The following is a 20,329-nucleotide window of genomic DNA, read 5'->3' as shown; positions in this document are numbered from 1 at the left end:
TGGGTTCATCCCACGCCAGCTGCTTCCACCTTGCCGCCTAAAGTTCAAACCCAGTGAGCTCAAAGTCCTCTACCTGAGGTCTTCTGGTGGAGATACCATGTCTGCCCTAGCCTCCTGTCTGTTGGCCCCACTGTCACCAAAAAGTTCGGTGATGACCTTGCAAAGGCAGCTAGTGACAAAGGGCCTGAGGACGATGGTAAAACTGTTCAGAACAGGCCCAGATCCAGTACCTTCTGCTGGTGCCTTGATCATCAAAGCCCTCAAGGAACTGCCAAGAGACAGAAAAACATTAAGCCCAGTCAAAATAACCACTTTTGATGAGATCGTCAACATTGTCCAACAGGTACCACATCAGTCTTTAGTTAGAGAATTCTCTGGAACCATTAGAGGTCCAGGAGACTGCCCAGTCTGTGCGTGGCAGTGTTGCTGGCTGCCACCCTCGACACCACAGGTGGCATCGGTAAGTGGTGCAGTGGAATGCCCAGCTAGTTAAGAGCTGCCACGGGAAATACTTCAGTAAACCATCATTTGACAACCAAAAAAGACCAAACAAACCTCACTGCTCAACTGAAAGTTTTTTAGTTTCATTTGAACATGGTTACAGCAAGCTATTTCTAAAACCCTGGACCAGGGTGGGAGTAAAAACTTCCTCATTTGCTCCAACAGCACAGCTTTCTGGGCTAGGAAGCTGCTGAGGCCAGCAGCTGGCTGCACTTCCGGTCCCTTGACTTTGCATAAGCTGGCCTTCCCCTGGGAATCTCCAGCAGGCCCCTTCCTCCATTTGTGTGGCAGGTTCAGAAAACCTCATCTCCACAGGCATGCTGCTGCCCTTTGGTGCTACAGACTCATTTCTCAGGTTTTAGCTAAACTAATTCTCTCTGGGCAGCCCTGGTAGCTCAGCGGTTTAGTGCTGCCTTCAGCCCAGGGTGGGATCCTGGAGACCTGGGATCGAGTCCCATGTCAGGCTCCCTGCGTGGAGCCTGCTTCTCCCTCTGCCTGTGTCTCTGCCTCTCTCTCTCTATGTCTCTCATGCATGCATAAATAAAATCTTTAAAAATAAATAAACAAATAAATTAAATAAACTGATTCTCTCTGAAAAGGCTCAGTTCTGCTGGGAACCATCAGTGAGCAGAGGCCTTTGTGGTCAGGCCAAAGGTGATCTCCCAGGGCAAGTGATGGGACCATCCAAGGTCATATTTGAGTAGGAACTTGACTGACCCTTGGGATACACGGTGTGAGCAAGAATGTCACGTGGAGGGGTAGAGTGGCCGCGCCAGATTTGAAGCCTCAAGCCCTGGAGGCGTGGGGTGGGGAGGTCATGAATGAGCAGAGGCCAATTCCTGTGCAGCTGTTCCACTGGGCAGCTCTAAGCTTTTACAAGTTTGGAAATAGAGGCCCTTACTGGGGACAGGAAAGACTTAAGGAAGTGGTTTCCCTCGGGGATCTTCTTCAGGGATCTACTTCGTGGTGATAAGGGACGCCCTGGGGCTTGAGCTTGCTTGACTTCCCGGTTCCTAAATAACCTAGATCTGATCCTTTCAGCTGTGTGGCTTTCCCTCTCGACAGCACAGTGATGTTTCATGTCCCAAAGCCTCGGCCACCCCCACCCCCACTTTGTGACAGCCTGGAGATAGAAGATGACCCTCTAAGTGGACAGTGTGTGTAGACAACGTGAACTGGGGGCTTTTCTAGTTTGAACTGAGCTTCTTCCCTCCAGATCAGGGGACGCTTTGTGTGGTGCTGGTGGTGGGCCCCAAGCCTGCTCCTTCCTTGCTCCCTGTGCTCCCTGGGAACAAAGGTGGGGCCACCCCTGAATCCTCAGCCTACTGGCAGTTGCTTCCTGCACCCAACGCCAGCCCGCCCTGGGGAGGGGCTGAACCTCATGATAAGACAGCAAAGGCTGCCCTCTAAAGAAAGCTCCAGAGAGAAAGCAAAGGGGGAAGGAAACCCTGAGCTGCAGGTGTTTTACACTGAGGTCGGGAGCGGCTGACACTCCAACCCCGGCACCTGCAGCCCCCAAGCCCTTCCAGGCCAGGTAAGCTGGGGCGGAAGCTGAAAGCCCAACCACCCTTTCTTCACTGTCCTGCAGCCCCTCTGCCCAGCATGCCTCTCTCCATGCGGCACCCTGGACTTTTCACAGCCCGAGAGAAGCCTTGGCTGGTTTGGGATGTCTGGGTCTGAGCTCCTGGCCAGGATCGGAAGTATTTTCTGGTTTGGGCTCACCACCATTTCCAGGGGGGGCGGTTGCCCGTGTGGGCTTGGAGGTGAAATGGGAAGCAGAGGGAGGCAGTACCCGAGCTCTGGCATCAAGCTGGGGGATGAGGGAGCCCCCCCACTTACTCTTACTGGGCCTCAGTCTAACTGTAAGATGGGAGTGCATTGGACTGCACTGTTCAACTAAACCACTGATGATGGTGAGGGTGAGGGAGAGGGAGAGGGTGAGGGTTAGGGTGAGGGTGAGGGAGTCGGAGGTGTGCCCGGAACAGTTCAGCACCCGTGCCTCGCTGCTGCCGTGACATACTGGCCTTCGGCTCCTCTCTGCTCTCCTGCCCATCCAGATCACCACAGGGCCACGTCTGTCTGCACGCAGGCCGCTGCCCAGGCCCGGCACCCTGCCTACTTTACCATCTCCCCACCCTCGAGAGAGCCACCACAGACATGGCGGGGATGAAGACAGCCACCGGGGACTACATCGACTCGTCCTGGGAGCTGCGGGTCTTTGTGGGAGAGGATGACCCGGAGGCTGAGTCGGTCACCCTCCGGGTCACAGGGGAGTCGCACATCGGTGGGGTGCTCCTGAAGATTGTGGAGGAGATCAGTGAGTGCCCCACGGCCCCCTGTTGCTGACCTCAGCACCTTGGAGTGGCCCTAAGTGGGTCCCTAGGTGCTTCCGGGCCCCCCAACTCTGCGGCTCTTGATAACCCCACCACAGTGACTCAGGCACCAGCTTAATCATTTGGTTCCAAAAAAGACATTTCCCCAACTTCCCCTCCCTCCCGCAGTTCTCCCTCCCTTCCTCTCACTCCAGCTGGTTCTGCTAAGTCCCCACAGAGCACAGAGTGGACTGCCAAGGTCCGAGGGGCAGAAGGGGCCTTGCCTGGGCCAGGGCACAGGCTGCACTCAAGGCCTCATGAGACTGTGGTGGGGGGTGGGGGGGCCTGGGGCCTGCTCCCATACCCTGGGCCAGGGCGGAAGCCCTCAGCAGGCTGGTGACAGGCCCAGTGGGGTGGGAAGGCCCTGCCCCCACAGGAAGTTACAGCACAGCAGCCTGTGGTATCAGGCGTGGAGAGGACCAGGGCTAGGCCCACGGGGGCTTCTCAGCCCCTTTCCCTGCTGGGGGTGGGGGCTGCCCCTTCCTGGGAGGGCAGCTGGCACACCCCGACAGGCAGAGCCAGAAGGCAGCCCCCCCCCCCATCATTTCAGCCAAGAGTCCCAGGTCCCAGGTCCCAGGCCCCCTGTGGGGAAGGTAGGCTGGCTTCCTCAGACCCAGCCAACCCACCACATGCAGCCTGGGAGGCAGGTCGGTTGGCTTCTGGACAGTTGGAGCCCTGGGGACAGCCTAGCCACAAGGCTCGAGGTCGTGAGGGAGCTTCCAACAGGCAAGGCCCGAGGAGGCTGTGAAAGCAGAAGTGGAAAACAGAGGGTCCCTCAGGAGACCGGGCGTCAGACCAAGCTGCAGCCAGGCCTGGGCTGAGTCAGGGCAGAGGGGGTGAAGATACAGGGCCCCCGAGGAAGACCTGGTTGGCTCCAGGTCAGGCACACGAGCAATGCAACAGGTCTAAACAAGGAGTCAGTGATTCAGTCAGATGGGCAGAGCAGATGGTCCACCCACAGTTGAGTCCCCCCCCACCGGGAGTAAGTCCCTCCAGCTCCTGTCCCTGGCAGTGGGGACATCGTCTCTATCCCTCCTAATCCTGCTCATTCCTATTGTCTGAGATGCCTACTGAGACTCAGCCAGCCAGCCTCCACACCACGATGCCAGCCCCTGCCTTCCTGAGGTATGGCCAGGCAGGTGACACTGACCCTTCAGCTCCTGGCACAGGGCTGGATGCTGGCCTCAGCAGAGGGGGAAAGAGCATGGGGCCTGGAGCCAGAGGGGCTGCACTCAGCCAGGCCAGGGAGACTCCCTAGGGGGTTCCTGAGAAGGGCCATGTCAGGGATGGGGAGTGGGGGGGTGGGGGGTGTTGTACAGGGGGAGTGACAGGGGCCTGGGCATGATGTTGGAGCATGGGGCGCTCTGAACTGGGGCCTCGACCCGAAAGAACGCCTGGAGTGTGCCAACAAGAGATCGGGGTAGCTGCCATCAGGAGTTTATGCTACCCTGCAGGTGTAGCCACTAAAGGGTTTTCAACAGTGGCTTACGTCTAGACAGCCCCCCAGGTAGGGGTGGGCTGAAGGCAGGGAGAGAGGCTCTCCTACGGTGGGCAGTGAGGATGGATAGGAGGATGCATTTTGGAGCTGAGATCGGCATCGATTAAAAGTGGTGGCTAAAAGTGAAAAGATGATGCTTGGGCCTGGCAGGGAAGTCCTGTCACCCAGCCCCCCATGCTGGAGCCAGCAAGGAGGGAGGAAAGCCTCCATCCGGCGTCAGGCAGAGCGAGATTCACTCTGGAAGTAGAAGTCATGGCATTTCTGTCCCAGAGGCAGGCATGGGGCTGGTAAACATGTTTCTGGAATGCCTGGACCTGGTGGGCATGTCCTTTAGGCCCTGGTATGAGTTTCTGGCCTGGGGCCTGGTCCTGAGGTGTAGTGTGTCTGGGGAACAAGGCAGGAGCCCTGGAAAGAGGAGGACGTGGAGAAGGATGGGAATCTGACCCAAAGAAGGTCAGGGACAGGCCAGGAGAAGAGGCCCAGGAGACAACACAAGAGCCAGAGGTCAAGAGGAGATGGGGAGAGGGTGCCACAAAGCCAGAACAGAGTGAGGGGCAAAGCTCACAGGACCCTGAGAGGCTGGATAGATCGAACCAGAGAACTTCTTGCCCCTGGCAGCTCTGGTGACGCTGGGAGGGACCAGAGGAAGGGGGTAGCAGGAGTGCGGGTGGAGCTGGGACCAGACCATTGGTGAGGAAGGGCCCTGCACACCCTAGAGAGCTGTGTCCCTGCTTCGTCTTTGTGCTCACCACACAGCAGCCCACCTGGGGGTCCCCATAGGGACACGTGTCATCTATCACTAGCTGCAGGAAGAGTGAGGTATTCGTGTTCCTAACTGGGTCGTCGCTCACATGCATCATTAACATGCCCGCATAGCACCGGGCACAGCCCCCCGTGGCTGACGGACACTCTGCCTCCCCCGTGGCCCACAGAGCGCAAGCAGGACTGGTCAGACCACGCCATTTGGTGGGAACAGAAAAGACAATGGCTTCTGCAGACCCACTGGACATTGGACAAGTACGGCATCCTGGCCGATGCTCGCCTCTTCTTCGGGCCCCAGCACCGGCCCATCATCCTGCGGCTGCCCAACCGCCGGGCCCTGCGCCTGCGAGCCAGCTTCTCCCAGCCCCTCTTCCAGGCTGTGGCTGCCATCTGCCGCCTCCTCAGTGAGTCCCCTACTCTCCCTCTGGGGCAAGGGTCCTGCAATAGGGCAGTTGACCCTGCCTTATGGGCCCAGCCAGCCATTGTCGCCATGTCCTTGCCACCCTGGTCCCTTCCGGGGAAGATCCAGCCTGCAGGGCTGTGATCTGTTCCACAGGACCCAGGAGTGGGGTGAGAGGTTCGGGGGCAGGACCCCGGCCCCCTCGCTGAGGTCCCAGCTCCCCTCAGGTATCCGGCACCCTGAGGAGCTGTCCCTACTCCGGGCTCCTGAGAAGAAGGAGAAGAAGAAGAAGGAGAAGGAGCCAGAAGAGGAGTTGTATGACTTGACCAAGGTCGTCCTGGCTGGAGGTGAGCATAGGCTGGGCAGGCCGGGGGTGGCGGTGGTGGGAGGGGGTGCTGGGTGCTACATGGCCCTGGAGGCTGGGGCTGGGGGCCGGGCCCGTTTCACCCTGTCCTGCACTTCAGGCGTGGCACCTGCATTGTTCCGGGGAATGCCAGCCCACTTCTCAGACAGTCCCCAGACCGAGGCCTGCTATCACATGCTGAGCCGGCCACAGCCACCGCCAGACCCCCTCTTGCTCCAGCGCCTGCCTCGGCCCAGCTCCCTGTTGGACAAGACTCAGCTCCACAGCAGGTGTACTGCATGCCGAGGACACCCCGGGGGCCAGGTCCCCTTGCGTCTGGGCTCCCACTTCCAGAGCCCATGCCCTCCCTGTATCCTTGCCCCAAATCCACACTGCCTATCTCCAGGCCTTTCTTACATGTGTGCCTGCCCTCGGGCCCCCTGCCCAGCCCCGCCCCACCCCTGTCATGCCCCAGCACTGTACCTGCATAGGCCCTGACCTCTTCCCCGTGCTGTGGACCAGGTGGCTGGACTCCTCACGGTGCCTCATGCAGCAGGGGATCAAGGCCGGGGACATGCTCTGGTTGCGCTTTAAGTACTACAGCTTCTTCGACCTGGATCCCAAGGTGGGCTGGGTCAGGGAACAGTGGGGCTCTGGGTCAGTGAGACATGGAAACTAAGGGTCAGGGCTCTGGGCTTTGGGAACCTTAGAGACTTGCAGGGCGTCTGTCCATCTATCCATCGTCCATCCACACTCCTGTTTGTTAACTCTGCCAGCGTGGTGCTGAGCCAGGTCTGACGGCAGGCCCATTTCTCAAGGGGCATTCAGGTACAGGAAGACCACAGGGCAGTGGAGACAGTGGCAAGTGCCCCCAAGAAACCTGCCCAGGTGGGAGATGCCAGCACCTAGATTCAGACCTGGAAGGGGTGTCACTGGGATCTGCAGGTTTAGGGTGGGCGAGCGGCAAGGCTGTGCAGGCAGGGGCCGCAGGCATCTCCCTCCCTGCCTCCTGTCCCTGCGGGCAATCAGGTGATCAGTGGCTCCATGCAGCCCTCTCAGAAACCTTCCGCAGCTCGTAGGCGTGCCCCCACCCGCCACCCCTTTTCTCTGCCCCCCCTTTACTGTGAAACTTCTAACTGTTGTTCTTAACTGAATCCTTGCTCTCCACAATCCCACCTCCTGCTCCCTGTGGGTGCTCCTGGACTCCCCTTCTATGTCCTCAGCCAAATCTGTCCTGGTGTCCTCAGTCCCCTTCCACACACAGGAAGCACACCTGCTGAGGTGACCATGCCCTGCATGCTCTGTGTCCCTGCTCACTTCACCCCTGCTTCTTACCAGACCACTGGTGACCCCTGCAGTCTGGGGCGGGGGTGTGGATGGGGGTCTCCAGATGCCCTGTCCGGATTCCCTAACTCTCCCTCCTGCCTCCACAGCCTCCAGGGGTGGCAAATCCACAGCTCCCTCCACAGCCATCCTTATCTCCCTGCCCCTTATAACTCCCAAGTGTGTAATCTCTGGTGTAGACATTCTACCTCAAGGTCTGTCCTCGAGTGTCCAGGTGGCCCAGCTCCGCTCACAGACCCAACGGGCACCTCAGACTCCTGCCTGAACCAGAAGTCTTGGTTCCCTGACTGCCCAGCACATCCTCCCTCCCACCTTTCATGGATTCGTTGCCAAAGCCTGCACGCAAACACCATTCTGGATCCCTCCATTTCGTTCCCACCCCATCCATCTTTGTGTCCTGTTCATCCTCCCTTGAATTAAAATCCCAAACCACCCATCCTCTATCTCTTCATCTCTCTGTCTGTGTCCTGTTGGTAGTGCACTCCTGACGCACCTCTCTCCTCTCTTGGCCTCCCCCACCTCCACACCACACCTGGATGAACAGACACTAGGTCAGGGCCCTCCTGTGGCTGCTGAACCCCGAGTTCCTGCAGGATCTGTTGCCTGCCAGCCTGTCTGCCCTGCTCCCTCCTTCCACATCCAGCCTTTTCCTCTCCTGGGGACTTCCTTGTTGCCTTCTCCAGCTCTTCCTTCCCTACATTGGATTGAGTGGTTTACATGATTCCATTTTATTTCCTTTATGTTAGTTTATTAGCTATAATTTTTTTTTTAAGATTTTGTATTTATTTATTCATGAGAGACACAGACAGAGAGACAGAGACACAGGCAGAGGGAGAAGCAGGCTCCTGGCAGGGAGCCCAATCACTCCCTGGGCCAAAGGCAGACGCTAAACTGCTAAGCCACCGAGGCATCCCCCAAATCAGTTTTAAAATATTTTCATCACCCCAAAAAGAAAGCCATACCCATCAGCAGTCACTCCCCATTTGCCCCTCACCTGCTTAGCCCCAGACACCTTGTAATCTTTTTCCTGTCTCTATAGGCTTGCCCATCCTGGACATTTCCTAGAAATGGAATCATACAATATGTGGCTTTTTGTTGTTTCTTGCCCTTGGCATCATGTTTTCATGTTTCAGCATGTCCAGTGTTTCATTCCTTTTTACCACAAAGGAGGATTTCATTGTATGGATACGCCACATTTTATTGATCTATTCAGCAATTAATAGACATTCGGTTCCCACCTACCCCCAATGTTGGCTATTACGAATAATGCTGCTATGAATGTTCATGTACAAGTTTTTGAATGGTTGTATCTTTTCATTTCTCTTGGGTGTAGACATAGGAATAGGATTGTTGAATTGTTATCACTATTACTTTTACTTTAACCAATCATTTTTGTGTGTGTGTGTGGAACTTTTTGTTTTGAGATAATTGGAGATTCCCAGACAGTTGTAAAAAGTAATACACAGAGGGCATCTGGCTGACTCAGTTGGTAGAGCATGCGACTCCATTTCAGGGTTGTGAGTTCAAGCCCCACGACCATGGAGCCTACTTAAAAGTAAATAATAATAATACACGGAGATCCTAGATACCTGGGTACCTTTTATTTTTTTTAATAATTTTTAAAATATTTTATTTATTTATTCATGAGAGACACACAGAGAAGAGAGAGAGGCAGAGACACAGGCAGAGGAAGAAGCAGGCTCCATGCAGGGAGCCCGATGCGGAACTCGATCCTGGGACCCCAGGATCATGCCCTGGGTTGAAGATGGCGCTAAACTGCTGAGCCACCCGGCCTGCCCCCTGGGTACCTTTTATCCCAGTGTCTGCCAATCCTTAACCAGGATGTTTCAATATAGTCAAGATTTAGCTCATCAGCCAGCTGCCCTGTAAAGACACTTAAAAAATACGAACAAAGTCTTTTATACCTGCTCCCACGCTCAGCATTTCCTGTGCTCTTTATTCCCATGTATAGATCCAGATTTCCAGCTGGTCTCATTTTCTGTCTGCCTAAAGGATTTCCTTTAACATTTCTTGTGGTGCTAATCTACTGGTAATGATTCTTTCAGCTTTTGTATGTCGAGTAAGTCATTATCTTGCCTTTAATTTTTTTTTTTAATTTTTATTTATTTATGATAGTCACAGAGAGAGAGAGAGAGAGAGAGAGAGGCAGAGACACAGGCAGAGGGAGAAGCAGGCTCCATACACCGGGAGCCCGACGTGGGATTCGATCCTGGGTCTCCAGGATCGTGCCCTGGGCCAAAGGCAGGCGCTAAACTGCTGTGCCACCCAGGGTTCCCTCTTGCCTTTAATTTTGAAAGATTTTTTAACTCAGTGTAGAATTCTTGGTTGATGGTTTTGTTTCTTACGATACTTTATTTCTTTTTAAGATTTTATTTATTTATTTGAGAGAGAGAGAGAGAGAGCAAGAGAGGGAACGCACAAGTGGGGGAAGAACACAAAGGGAGAGGGAGAAGCAGGCTCCCCACTGAGCAGGGGGCCAGGCTCAACATGGGACTTGTTCTCTGGACCCTGGGATCATAACCTGAGCCTAAGGCAGATGCTTAACTGACTGAGCCACACAGGTGCCCTTATTTCTGATTTAAACAATGTGATTATTATATGCCTTAGTTCCCTTCAGGTTTTTCATACTTCGGGTTCAGTGAGCTTCTTGAATCTGTGAATTGATAGTTTGCATTAAGTTTGGAGTCATTTTTTTCAGGTGTTTTTTTTTTTCTCCCTCTCTTGATCAGATTCCAATTAAACTAACTATTAGACTGCTTAAAATCATCCCACAGCCCATTGATGCTCAGTTTGGGCTTTTTAGGTGATTTTTCCATTCTTATTTTTCTGTGTTGCATTTTGAGTAGGTCTCTTGCTCTATCTTCAAGTTTACTAATCTTTCTTCTGCCATGTTGAATCTGCCATGGATTTTATGCCTACATAAAATTCCATGACTCTCCTCACCATGCTCCTGTATCTCTACCTCCTTGAACACATGTGATGTATTTATAGTAACTCTTAATGTTTTTATCTGCTAATTCTATCACCTGTGTCATTTCTGGATCTGGATCTATAGATTCTCTCCTCGTTATGAGTTGTATTTTTCTGCTTGTTTTCATGCCTGGTCATTTTTTTCCCTTTATTTTGGGAGTTTTGTTTTACTTTGTTGGGTGTTTTGTTTTGTTCTTTTCCTTTTATATTTTTGTGTCATTTTTTTATTTGATGCCAGACACTACAAATCTTACATTCCTGGGTGCTAGATCTTTATAGGCCTTTATTTTTTTAAAAAGATTTTATTTATTCATGATAGTCACACAGAGAGAGAGAGAGGCAGAGACACAGGCAGAGAAGCAGGCTCCATGCAGGGAGCCCGATGTGGGGTTCGATCCCAGGTCTCCAGGATCGCGCCCTGGGCCAAAGGCAGGTGCTAAACTGCTGCGCCACCCAGGGATCCCCCTTTAAGTATTTTTAACCTTGTTTAGGGGGTTCCTGGGTGGCTCAGTGGTTGAGTGTCTGTCTTTGGCTCAGGTCGTGATCCCAGGATCCTGGGATCAAGTCCTGCATTGGGCTCCCCAAGGGGAGCATGCTTTCCCTCTGCCTGTGTCTCTCAAGAATAAACAAATAAAATCTTAAAAGCAAAAAACAAAAAAAAAAACCTTGTTTAGAGATGAAGTTAAACTACTTGGAGACAGTTTGATCCTTTCAAGGCTTGCCTTGAATGTTAATTAGGCAGGACAAAAGTATCCTCTAATCTAGGACTAATTTACCCCATTACTGAGGCAGTTGCCTTCAGAGAACTCTATCTAACACGCCATGCTATTAGAGGTTTCTCTAATCTGGCTTTTGGGAGTGTGAACAACTTCCACCCTTAGAAGAGCTCTGGTTAAATGTTCCAGCTGCTCCTTTCAAGTGTTTTTTACTTTTTCTGTCAGCCTTGGATAGTTTCTTTATATACATACACTGATCAGTGCTTAGTTAAAGACTCAAGAGGAGCCCTCTGCTGATCTCTAGAGCTTTCTCTTTGTGTCACTCTCTCCTCTCCAGGACTCTGTCCTCTGAATGCCAGCTGCCTTGGACTCATGAAATGCTCAACTACATTTCTTCTTCCTGGGGAATATGCTGGGCTCTGTTTGGGGTCCCCCTCCCTGTGCAACTGTCTCTGGGCAATAAGCTGGGGCAATCAGGATTCACCATGTTTGTTTCCCTTCTGTCAGGGATCACTATTCTATGTAATTTCTTGTCCAATATCTAAAAACTATATCCGTGTTGCTCTCTGTGTTTTGTGTGTGTTTTAAAGATTTTTTTTTTAAAGATTTTATTTATTTATTCATGAGAGACACAGAGAGGGAGAGAGGCAGAGACACAAGCAGAGGAAGAAGCAGACTCCATGCAGGGAGCCCGATGTGGGACTTGATCCTGGGTCTACAGGATCAGGCCCTGGGCCGAAGACAGCACTAAACTGCTGAGCCACCTGGGCTGCCCAAAGATTTGCTTTTTAAGTAATCTCTGCACCCAACATGGGGCTTGAATTTATAACCCTGAGATCAAGAGTTGCATGCTCTACCAACTGAGCCAACCAGGTTGCCCCTGTTCTCTTTGTTCTGAAAATAAAAACTTAAAAACAGAATTTCTTTTTTATTTAATATTCTTCTTTTTTGTAAAGATGAGGTTTATTTATTTATTTATTTATTTATTTATTTATTTATTTATTTTAGAGATTTTATTTATTTATGAGAGACACACAGAGAGAGGCAGAGACATAGGCAGAGGGAGAAACAGGCTTCTCACAGGGAGGCTGTTGTGGGACTTGATCCCCAGACCTGAGATCATGCTGTGAGCCAAAGGCAGATGCTCAATCACTGAGCTGCCCAGGCACCCCTATTTAATGTTCTTTTTAAAAAGTTTTTATTTATTTATTTATTTATTTATTTATTTATTTATTTATTTATGTAATGTCTACACCCAACATGGAGCTCAAACTCATGACCAACCCCAAGATCAAGAGTCACATACTCTTCTGACTGGACCGGCCAGGAAACCCCCCCACCCCCAATTTTCTTATAGATCACAGTTGTTATATTTTATTTACTTTCTTTTCTTTTTTTTTTTTTTTTTTAAGATTTCATTTATTTATTTGTGAGAGACACAGAGAGAGAGAGAGAGGCAGAGACACAGGCAGAGGGAGAAGCAGGCTCCATGCAGGGAGCCCGATGTGGGACTTGATCCCACGACTCCAGGAGCATACCCTGAGCCAAAAGCACGCGCTAAACCGCTGAGCCACCCAGGCAACCCAATTTACTTACTTTTCTTTTTTTTTTTTTCTTCTTACTTTTCTATTAACTGTGCAGAATAGTCTTTTTGGGGGTCTCTCTTCTGATGGTAAATGACTTGACATCCTGTATGTCTGAAAAGGTCACTATTCTACCCTCCCTCTCACGATAGTTTGACTAGGTATAGAATTCTAGGTTGAAAATATTTTCCTGCCAAATCCAAAGCGACCTTTTCATTGTCTTCTAGATCCCAGTGGTTCTATTGAGGAGTCTAATGCCTTTTTGTTGTTAATCCTCCCATGTGAGACCGTTTATTTTTTTTCTTGGAGAGGAGGTAGATACTAAAAGTTTTTAGAATCTTCTCCATATCTCATAATGCTTTAAATTCTCTAAATAATATGTCCTAGTATGGATCTTTCCTCACTGATGGCCTGCACACTTGCTGAGCTCTTTTAGATCAGAAACTTGAGTCTTTCAATTCTGGAGAAATGCCCTAAAAAATCTCTTTAATCATTTCCTTCCTACCACTTTTCTGTTCCTTATGGAACTCAGTAGATATTACACCCCCTGGATTGCTTCTTCAAAGAAAAAACAGACATTTATCTTGTCTTTCTCATTTCGTTTTTTATTTTTATTTATTTTTAAAAAGATTTTATTTATTTATTCATGAGAGACAGAGAGAGAGAAAGAGAGAGAGAGAGAGAGGCGCAGAGACACAGGCAGAGGGAGAAGCAGGCTCCATGCAGGGAGCCTGATGTGGGACTTGATCCCAGGATCATAGGATCACACCCTGGGCTGAAGGCGGTGCTAAACTGCTGAGCCACCCGGGCTGCCCTCATTTCTTTTTTTTTTCTTTTTTTTTTTTTTTTAATTTTTTTTTTTAATTTTTATTTATTTATGATAGTCACAGAGAGAGAGAGAGAGGCAGAGACACAGGCAGAGGGAGAAGCAGGCTCCATGCACCGGGAGCCCGACGTGGGATTCGATCCCGGGTCTCCAGGATCGCGCCCTGAGCCAAAGGCAAGCGCCAAACCACTGCGCCACCCAGGGATCCCTCTCATTTCTTTTTTTAAAAGATCTTTCATTTTTAAGTAATCTATGCACCCAACATGGGGCTTTAACTCACAATCCCAAGATCAAGAGTCACATGTTCCATCAACTGAGCCAGCCAGGTACCCCTTGTCTTTCTCATTTCTAAGCTTGATGTCTTCTTATTTTACTTTCTGGAGACTTATCTTTTAAATGATCTATTGAATTTTTAATTTCTGCAGCATTTTTAAGTTTTAAGAGCTCTTATTTTCTGAGTGTTCCTTTGTAAAGTTGTGGTTTAAACATACATTTTGAAAAATGTATAAATGTATCCAACACATCAAGCAGCAGAACTTTACCAACCCCCAGAAGACCCCTTCATACCCCTTCTAGGCAGTATCTCCCTTGGTGGGGGGGACACTAATGTTAATTCTGACACCATGCTTGTGTTTGAAATCTACATAAATGAAATCACATAGTCTGTACTCTTTTGCCTGGCCTTTTTTCACTCAGCATTATGCTTGTATGATTCGTCCACACTGCATATAGCTGTAGCTTATTCTTTTTCATTGGTGTGTGACATTCCATTATCTCAGTATACCACAATTAATTTTCCATTCTACTGTTGATGGGTATTACACAGTTTCCAGATTGGGACTATTATGAATAGAGATGCTATGAACATTCCAGTAATGTCTTTCGGTGAACATATGTTCACCAAACACACATTTTTGTATGGTATGTGCCCAGAGGTGGACTTGCTGGATTACAACACTGATTTAATTGTAGCAGATAGCTGTTAAGCAGCTTTCCAAATTGGTTGTACCAAGTTACACCTCCACCAATAGTGTACAAAAATTTTGCTTGTTCCACAACTTCACCAGCACTTGGTATTTTCTATCACTTCCATGGTAGCCACTCTGGTAGGCGTGTAATGGTATCTAATATGGTTTTTTGTTTATTTGGGTTTTTTTTAACAGCTTTACTTAGATATAACTTAAATGCCATAAAAATCACTCATCATAAGTATTCATTTTGATTATGTTCAGGAAATTTATACAGTTGTGCAGCCATCAACGCAGTAAAGTTTTAAAACATTTCGTCATCTTAGAAGGTTCTCTAATACCCATTTGCAGTCATTCCTCCTCCCACGCCAAAACCCAGACAGCCACTGGTGTGCTTTTTATGTGGCTTTACTTCACATTTCCCTGATGACTAATCAGGTTGAGCCCTTTTTCATATGGCTACTAGCCATTTGGATGTCCTCTTTTGTGAAGTTTCTGCTCAACTTTTTATGCCAATTTTAACAATTGAGTTGCTTGTCTTTCATTTTGTGTTAGAGGAGTTCTTTATATATTCTGTATATGAGAAGTACTTTGTCAGATAAATATATTGTGATTATAGTTTCCTACCCTATGTTTTGCCTTTTTGTTCTCTTATTGGTTTATTTTGATAAAAAAAAGTTTCTAATTTTAATATAATTTGACTTCTATCTTTAAATATTTTTCTTTTATGATTAATATCTTTTGTGTCCTGTTTAAAAAATCTTTTTTTATTCCAAGATCACAAAAATGTAGTTCTATTTTTCTCTAAAAGCTTTCTTGTTTCAACTTTCATATTTAGATCTGCAATCCAGTTAGAGTTGATATTTGTGTGTGGTGTGAGGTAGGGGGAAAAAAACCTGTATTTTTTTTCAAAGATTTTATATATTTATTCATGATAGACACAGAGAGGGAGAGAGGCAGAGACACAGGCAGAGGGAGAAGCAGGCTCTATGCAGGGAGCTCGACGTGGGACTCGATCCCTGGTCTCCAGAATCACACCCTGGGCGCTTAAACCGCTGAGCCACCCAGGCTGCCCTGTATTTTTTTTTTTTTTTTAATACAGGTATTCAGTGGACCCAGTGGATATCATTTACTGAAAATAGCATCCTTTCCCCAGTGACTATGAGGTCGTCTTTGCTCTAAGTCAGGTGAACATAAATGTATGGGTCTTTCTCATTCAGGTTCCATTGGTCAATTTGTCTCTCTTCATCGATGCCATGCAGTCTTAATGACTATATCTTCATTTTTTTTCAAAACACAGCATCCTGTTCTCATTTTACAAGTATTGCATTTTGTCTCTCAAAGGATTTTGACTGGTTGAACTTTTCTTCCGCTCCCTACTGTCTTTATTTCCTCCCAGCTCTCTTTTCTGTTTGTCTTGATCTCTGTAGTTGCTGCCAACAGCTTTCCTTGCACAAGGGTAATCCCTGCCTGCCCTTTCATATTGAAAGGCAAGGCTCTAGGAAGCCACTGAAAATCCTCAGTGGATGAATGGGGTTTAGCACTTTGGGGGCTTCCTGGGGTAGGGTAAGTATGTTGTTCTTTGCTGGGGGGGGGGGGGGTCTCTTTGGCTCATCAGTTTCTCAGGAGCAAACCCTCTGATCTCCAGACTAGGAATAGAAGGCTCACTATCATCGATGTCTTGGGTGACAAGTGGGAAAGGTCCAGGGGTGACCCACCTTTCAGAATGTCAGCCTTTGCTTGGTTCATCTGTTTTTAGCACAGTACCTGCCCTCACCCAGCTGTGCCTAGAGTACCAAATGCAGGGGTCCTCTGGCTCACCATCTCCAGGGAGTAAATCTCTGGCTTCTGCCAGCCTGGCTGTCACTTGGCTGCAGGGAGTGGGGGACACCTGCTCTTTTTATACACCTTCTACAGTCCTCATTTCAGCCCACCCTCACTTCTCAGCCAGAGGATCCCAGTCCAAAACCTGTCAGAGAGAGCCACATGCCTGGATGCCTTTGTCTAGATATCTGTTCTTTTTGCCTATTTCCAGAACTCATTAGTGCCTTTACCACAGAACAAGAGAGGGGAAAGAACAAGAGATCCTATCTCTCTCACCATAACTCATTTCCCATTCATGTTTCTGTGTTCCATCTTCTGAAATGTTGTCAGCATCCCTTACCTGCGGTGGTTCCCACTCTTCTTTGTCTTTTTGGGTTTACCCTTTTAGGTCTTTGCTATCAATTTTGGTGGATTTCAGAGGGAGCATGGGCTTGGTCTTCTGTGGATAACTGGGGTCCCCCTTTGAGCTTTGCACTCCCTGTTCCTTCTCTCTGGAATGTTCTTCATCACTCTTCCCTTTAGTGGCCCATTGCCATCCTTCATGTCTGGGGGCAGTCTGTCACCTCCTCAAGGAAGACTTCCCTGAATGCTTCCTCATGTAGAGTAGCCCCCTGCACCCCAGTTCCATTTCTTCTCATCACCATCATCCGTGGGGTGTCCTTGCCTGAGGGCATGGATGAATGGCCCCATGGAAGCTATTTCCTTTATTACTTTTTTTTTTTTAAGATTTTATTTTATTTATTCATGAGACACACACAGAAGCAGAGACACAGGCAGAGGGAGAAGCAGGCTCTATGCAGGGAGCCCGATGCGGGACTCAATCCCAGGATCACAGGATCAAGCCCTGAGCCAAATGCAGACACTCAACTGTTGAGCCACCCAGGCATCCCTGTACAGAAAGTTTTACAGGGGAAAAAGTACTACTTGTCTGGGCCGACTGGAAGGCTGGAGTTGAGGTCTGCTGTCCATGTGGAGCCAGTAGACGAACTTGCCACTGCACAGAAGGCAGGACTGGAGGCTGAAGCTCCTGGGTCCCTTTGGCCCCTGACCAAGCCTGGCCTCCCCTGCCCCTGCTGCAGACAGACCCGGTGCGGCTGACCCAGCTATATGAGCAGGCTCGGTGGGACTTACTGCTGGAGGAGACCGACTGCACCGAGGAGGAGATGATGGTGTTCGCAGCCCTGCAGGTGCCCGGGGTGGGGCTGGGGGCCCCAGGGGGTGGGGTGCAGGTCAAGCCCAGGGTGGTCTCCCAGCCAGGGGGCATCTCCAGGAAGCCCCACTTAGGGCATTGTGGGCTATGGGGCAGCCCACTCAGCTCCCCCGGCCATGTGCCCCTCCCAGTACCACATCAACAAGCTGTCCCAGAGTGGAGAGGTGGGCGAAACTGCTGGCACGGACCTGGGGCTGGACGACCTGGATGCCGCCCTGAACAACCTGGAGGTGAAGCTGGAAGGCTCGGCCTCCACAGATGTGCTGGTGAGGAAGGACTCTAGTCAGGCTTGGGGTCGGGGTCAAGTGCGAACACCTGGTCCCCCTCTAACTCCCCTTCTTGGCAGAACAACCTCACCACCATCCCAGAACTTAAGGACCATCTCCGGATCTTCCGGTGAGTTAGGGCCAGAGTTGGCAGCCCTGCCCGAGGGGCCCAGTGTGGACAGAGAACCCAGGAGAGAGGGAGGCAACTTAACACAGACCTCCTGCTTCGCCTTCAGGCCCCGGAAGCTGACCCTAAAGGGGTATCGCCAACACTGGGTGGTGTTCAAGGAGACCACCCTGTCCTACTACAAGAGCCAGGATGAGGCCCCAGGGGACCCCATTCAGCAGCTCAACCTCAAGGGTGAGTGAAGGTGGCCTGGCAAGGACACGGACAAGGACAGGAGCTGGCTGGGGGCCCATGTAAAAGCTCTCACCTCAGTTTCCCCCTGGGGGGCAGAAGAAGACGCCCTCTGTCCTGAGCTATTGCACTGGGCTGGCCTTCGCCCAGGGATCTCTCAGGCAGGGCCCCCCCCACCCTGGCCTACCCACCCCTTCGTCTCCCTCTAGGCTGTGAGGTGGTCCCTGATGTCAACGTCTCAGGCCAGAAGTTCTGTATTAAACTCCTGGTACCCTCCCCTGAGGGCATGAGCGAAATCTACCTGCGGTGCCAGGATGTAAGTCAGGGCCAGGCTGAGGCTGGATGGGGATGGGAACAGGGGCAGGCGGCTGAACCGAGCCTGTTCCTCATCCCCCAGGAGAAGCAGTATGCCCGCTGGATGGCCGGCTGCCGACTGGCGTCTAAGGGTCGCACCATGGCAGACAGCAGCTATGACAGCGAGGTGCAGGCCATTCTGGCCTTCCTCAGCCTGCAGCGGACAGGTGGCGGGGGCTCAGGCAACCACCCCCAGGGCCCTGATGCCTCTGCCGAGGGTCTCAACCCCTATGGCCTTGTTGCACCCCGCTTCCAGCGAAAGTTCAAGGCCAAGCAGGTGCCAAAGGAAGTGGGTGGTGGGAATGACCACAGTGTTTACTTGGCCACCTTTGGCCCCTGGATCTCCACAGAGCCTTCCTTTAGAAAGCCATGTGCTCGCTCATTCCTTCTCCTCCCCACGTCCTTAAGACCGAGCACGCTGGTCCCTACCCTCTGGGAGGGGTCATGGTCCACCTCGGGCCTGGCTCAGCTCCTATCTGCTGAGTGGTGAGAGGGTGCACTGTGGTGGCCCCACATGGGGCCCCACCCCTGCTCCAGGCTCAGCATCCTGTCTCCCCAGTGGGGACAGACAGGAGGTCTCAGGGATTTTGATGGCTCCTCACCAGTGTGGTCCCACAGCTCACCCCACGGATCCTGGAAGCCCACCAGAACGTGGCTCAGCTTTCGCTGTCTGAGGCCCAGCTGCGCTTCATCCAGGCCTGGCAGTCCTTGCCTGACTTTGGCATCTCCTACGTTGTGGTCAGGTAAGGGCCTAGCCTGCTCCACCCTCCTTGTGGCCTGCTGAGGCACCCTGAAGCCTCCCTTCTTGTTCTTTGTGGGCGCTCTGTGGGTACTCAGCCATCCTCTGCCCCTGGCAGCACACACCAGAGTGAGAGATCAGGCCGAGACGGCAGGAGCCCTGGCCCTCCTTGCAGCTCCAGAGACCAGTCCCTCTGGAGGCTGCGGTTCCCTGCTGTGACAGGGAGCGCCCTCTGCCCATTTCCCAAGCCTGCAAACATAGAGCCAGGCAACAGATGATGAAAATACCAAAGAAAGTTGTTCTTGAAAGGCATGGACAGTTTGCCTGATGCTGTCAAAGGCTATTATAATGATTTTATCAGCTAACACTCATTTTCTGGACGAGGAACCTGAGGCCCAAGGAACCTAGCTGACATGTGCCCAGCTTGCTCCTGGGCACCGTGCCAGGCTATCTGGGTGGGCTCCGGGGCCATGCAGGGCAGGGCTCTTGCTCACACTCTCTCCCCGCCCCACCGGGGCTAGGTTCAAGGGCAGCAAGAAGGATGAGATCCTGGGCATCGCCAACAACAGGCTGATCCGCATTGACCTGGCTGTAGGCGACGTGGTCAAGACCTGGCGCTTCAGCAATATGCGCCAGTGGAATGTCAACTGGGACATCCGACAGGTGGGCTTGGACTCAGGGTGGGATCAGGCGGGACAGGGACAGGCACAGCCAGGGCTGGAGGGGGGGGCGGGGGCTGCTCCCTTATCTCACCTCCTCCAGCCCCTCTGACTGCCCGCTCTGCAGGTGGCCATCGAGTTTGATGAACATATCAACGTGGCTTTCAGCTGTGTGTCCGCCAGCTGCCGCATCGTGCATGAATATATCGGGGGCTACATTTTCCTGTCAACCCGAGAGCGGGCCCGTGGGGAAGAGCTGGACGAGGACCTCTTCCTGCAGCTCACAGGAGGCCATGAGGCCTTCTGAGGCCTGTCTGATCGCCCCCACTTTGCTCACTGCCTGCTATGGCCACTCCTAAGCCCACACTCTCTCCAGACATGTACTGAGCTGGCACATTCACCTGCTGTTACTGGCTTTATGCAGACCAGGGACCTAATTGGGCCAGACTCTGCCATCCCCTAGGCTAAGGAGAGTGGATTATGAGCTCGGACAAGGTCCGCCCTTCCCTTGTCTAAGTGGCCAAGACTAATACCCCTGAGCACACGAGGAAGACCAGCTGTAACTACAGGATGAGGATAATTCATGGTTTCAAACTGGAGCTTCTTTTTTTGTTA

The 20,329-nt window shown here is 51.1% G+C and overlaps 1 protein-coding gene across 1 annotated transcript; it reads left to right on the top strand.

Moving 5' to 3' along the window:
- Positions 1-1,851: 1,851 nt before the first annotated feature.
- FERMT3 (FERM domain containing kindlin 3) lies at positions 1,852-20,321 on the top strand. The gene is made up of 15 exons (XM_041723179.1): positions 1,852-2,035; positions 2,559-2,818; positions 5,304-5,537; positions 5,761-5,880; positions 5,998-6,166; positions 6,399-6,501; positions 17,208-17,315; positions 17,470-17,604; positions 17,685-17,734; positions 17,841-17,965; positions 18,172-18,278; positions 18,360-18,593; positions 18,935-19,059; positions 19,577-19,718; positions 19,842-20,321. Exons 2-15 carry the CDS (start codon positions 2,659-2,661, stop codon positions 20,019-20,021), a joined length of 1,992 nt encoding a protein of 663 aa, XP_041579113.1. The 5' UTR covers positions 1,852-2,035; positions 2,559-2,658; the 3' UTR covers positions 20,022-20,321.
- Positions 20,322-20,329: the final 8 nt, after the last annotated feature.

The sequence above is a fragment of the Vulpes lagopus genome, chromosome 11, assembly GCF_018345385.1.
Source record: "Vulpes lagopus strain Blue_001 chromosome 11, ASM1834538v1, whole genome shotgun sequence".
NCBI classification, from domain to species: Eukaryota; Metazoa; Chordata; class Mammalia; order Carnivora; family Canidae; genus Vulpes; species Vulpes lagopus.
Note: the sequence above shows the minus strand (reverse complement) of the source record. Positions and strands in the feature narration are given on the sequence as shown.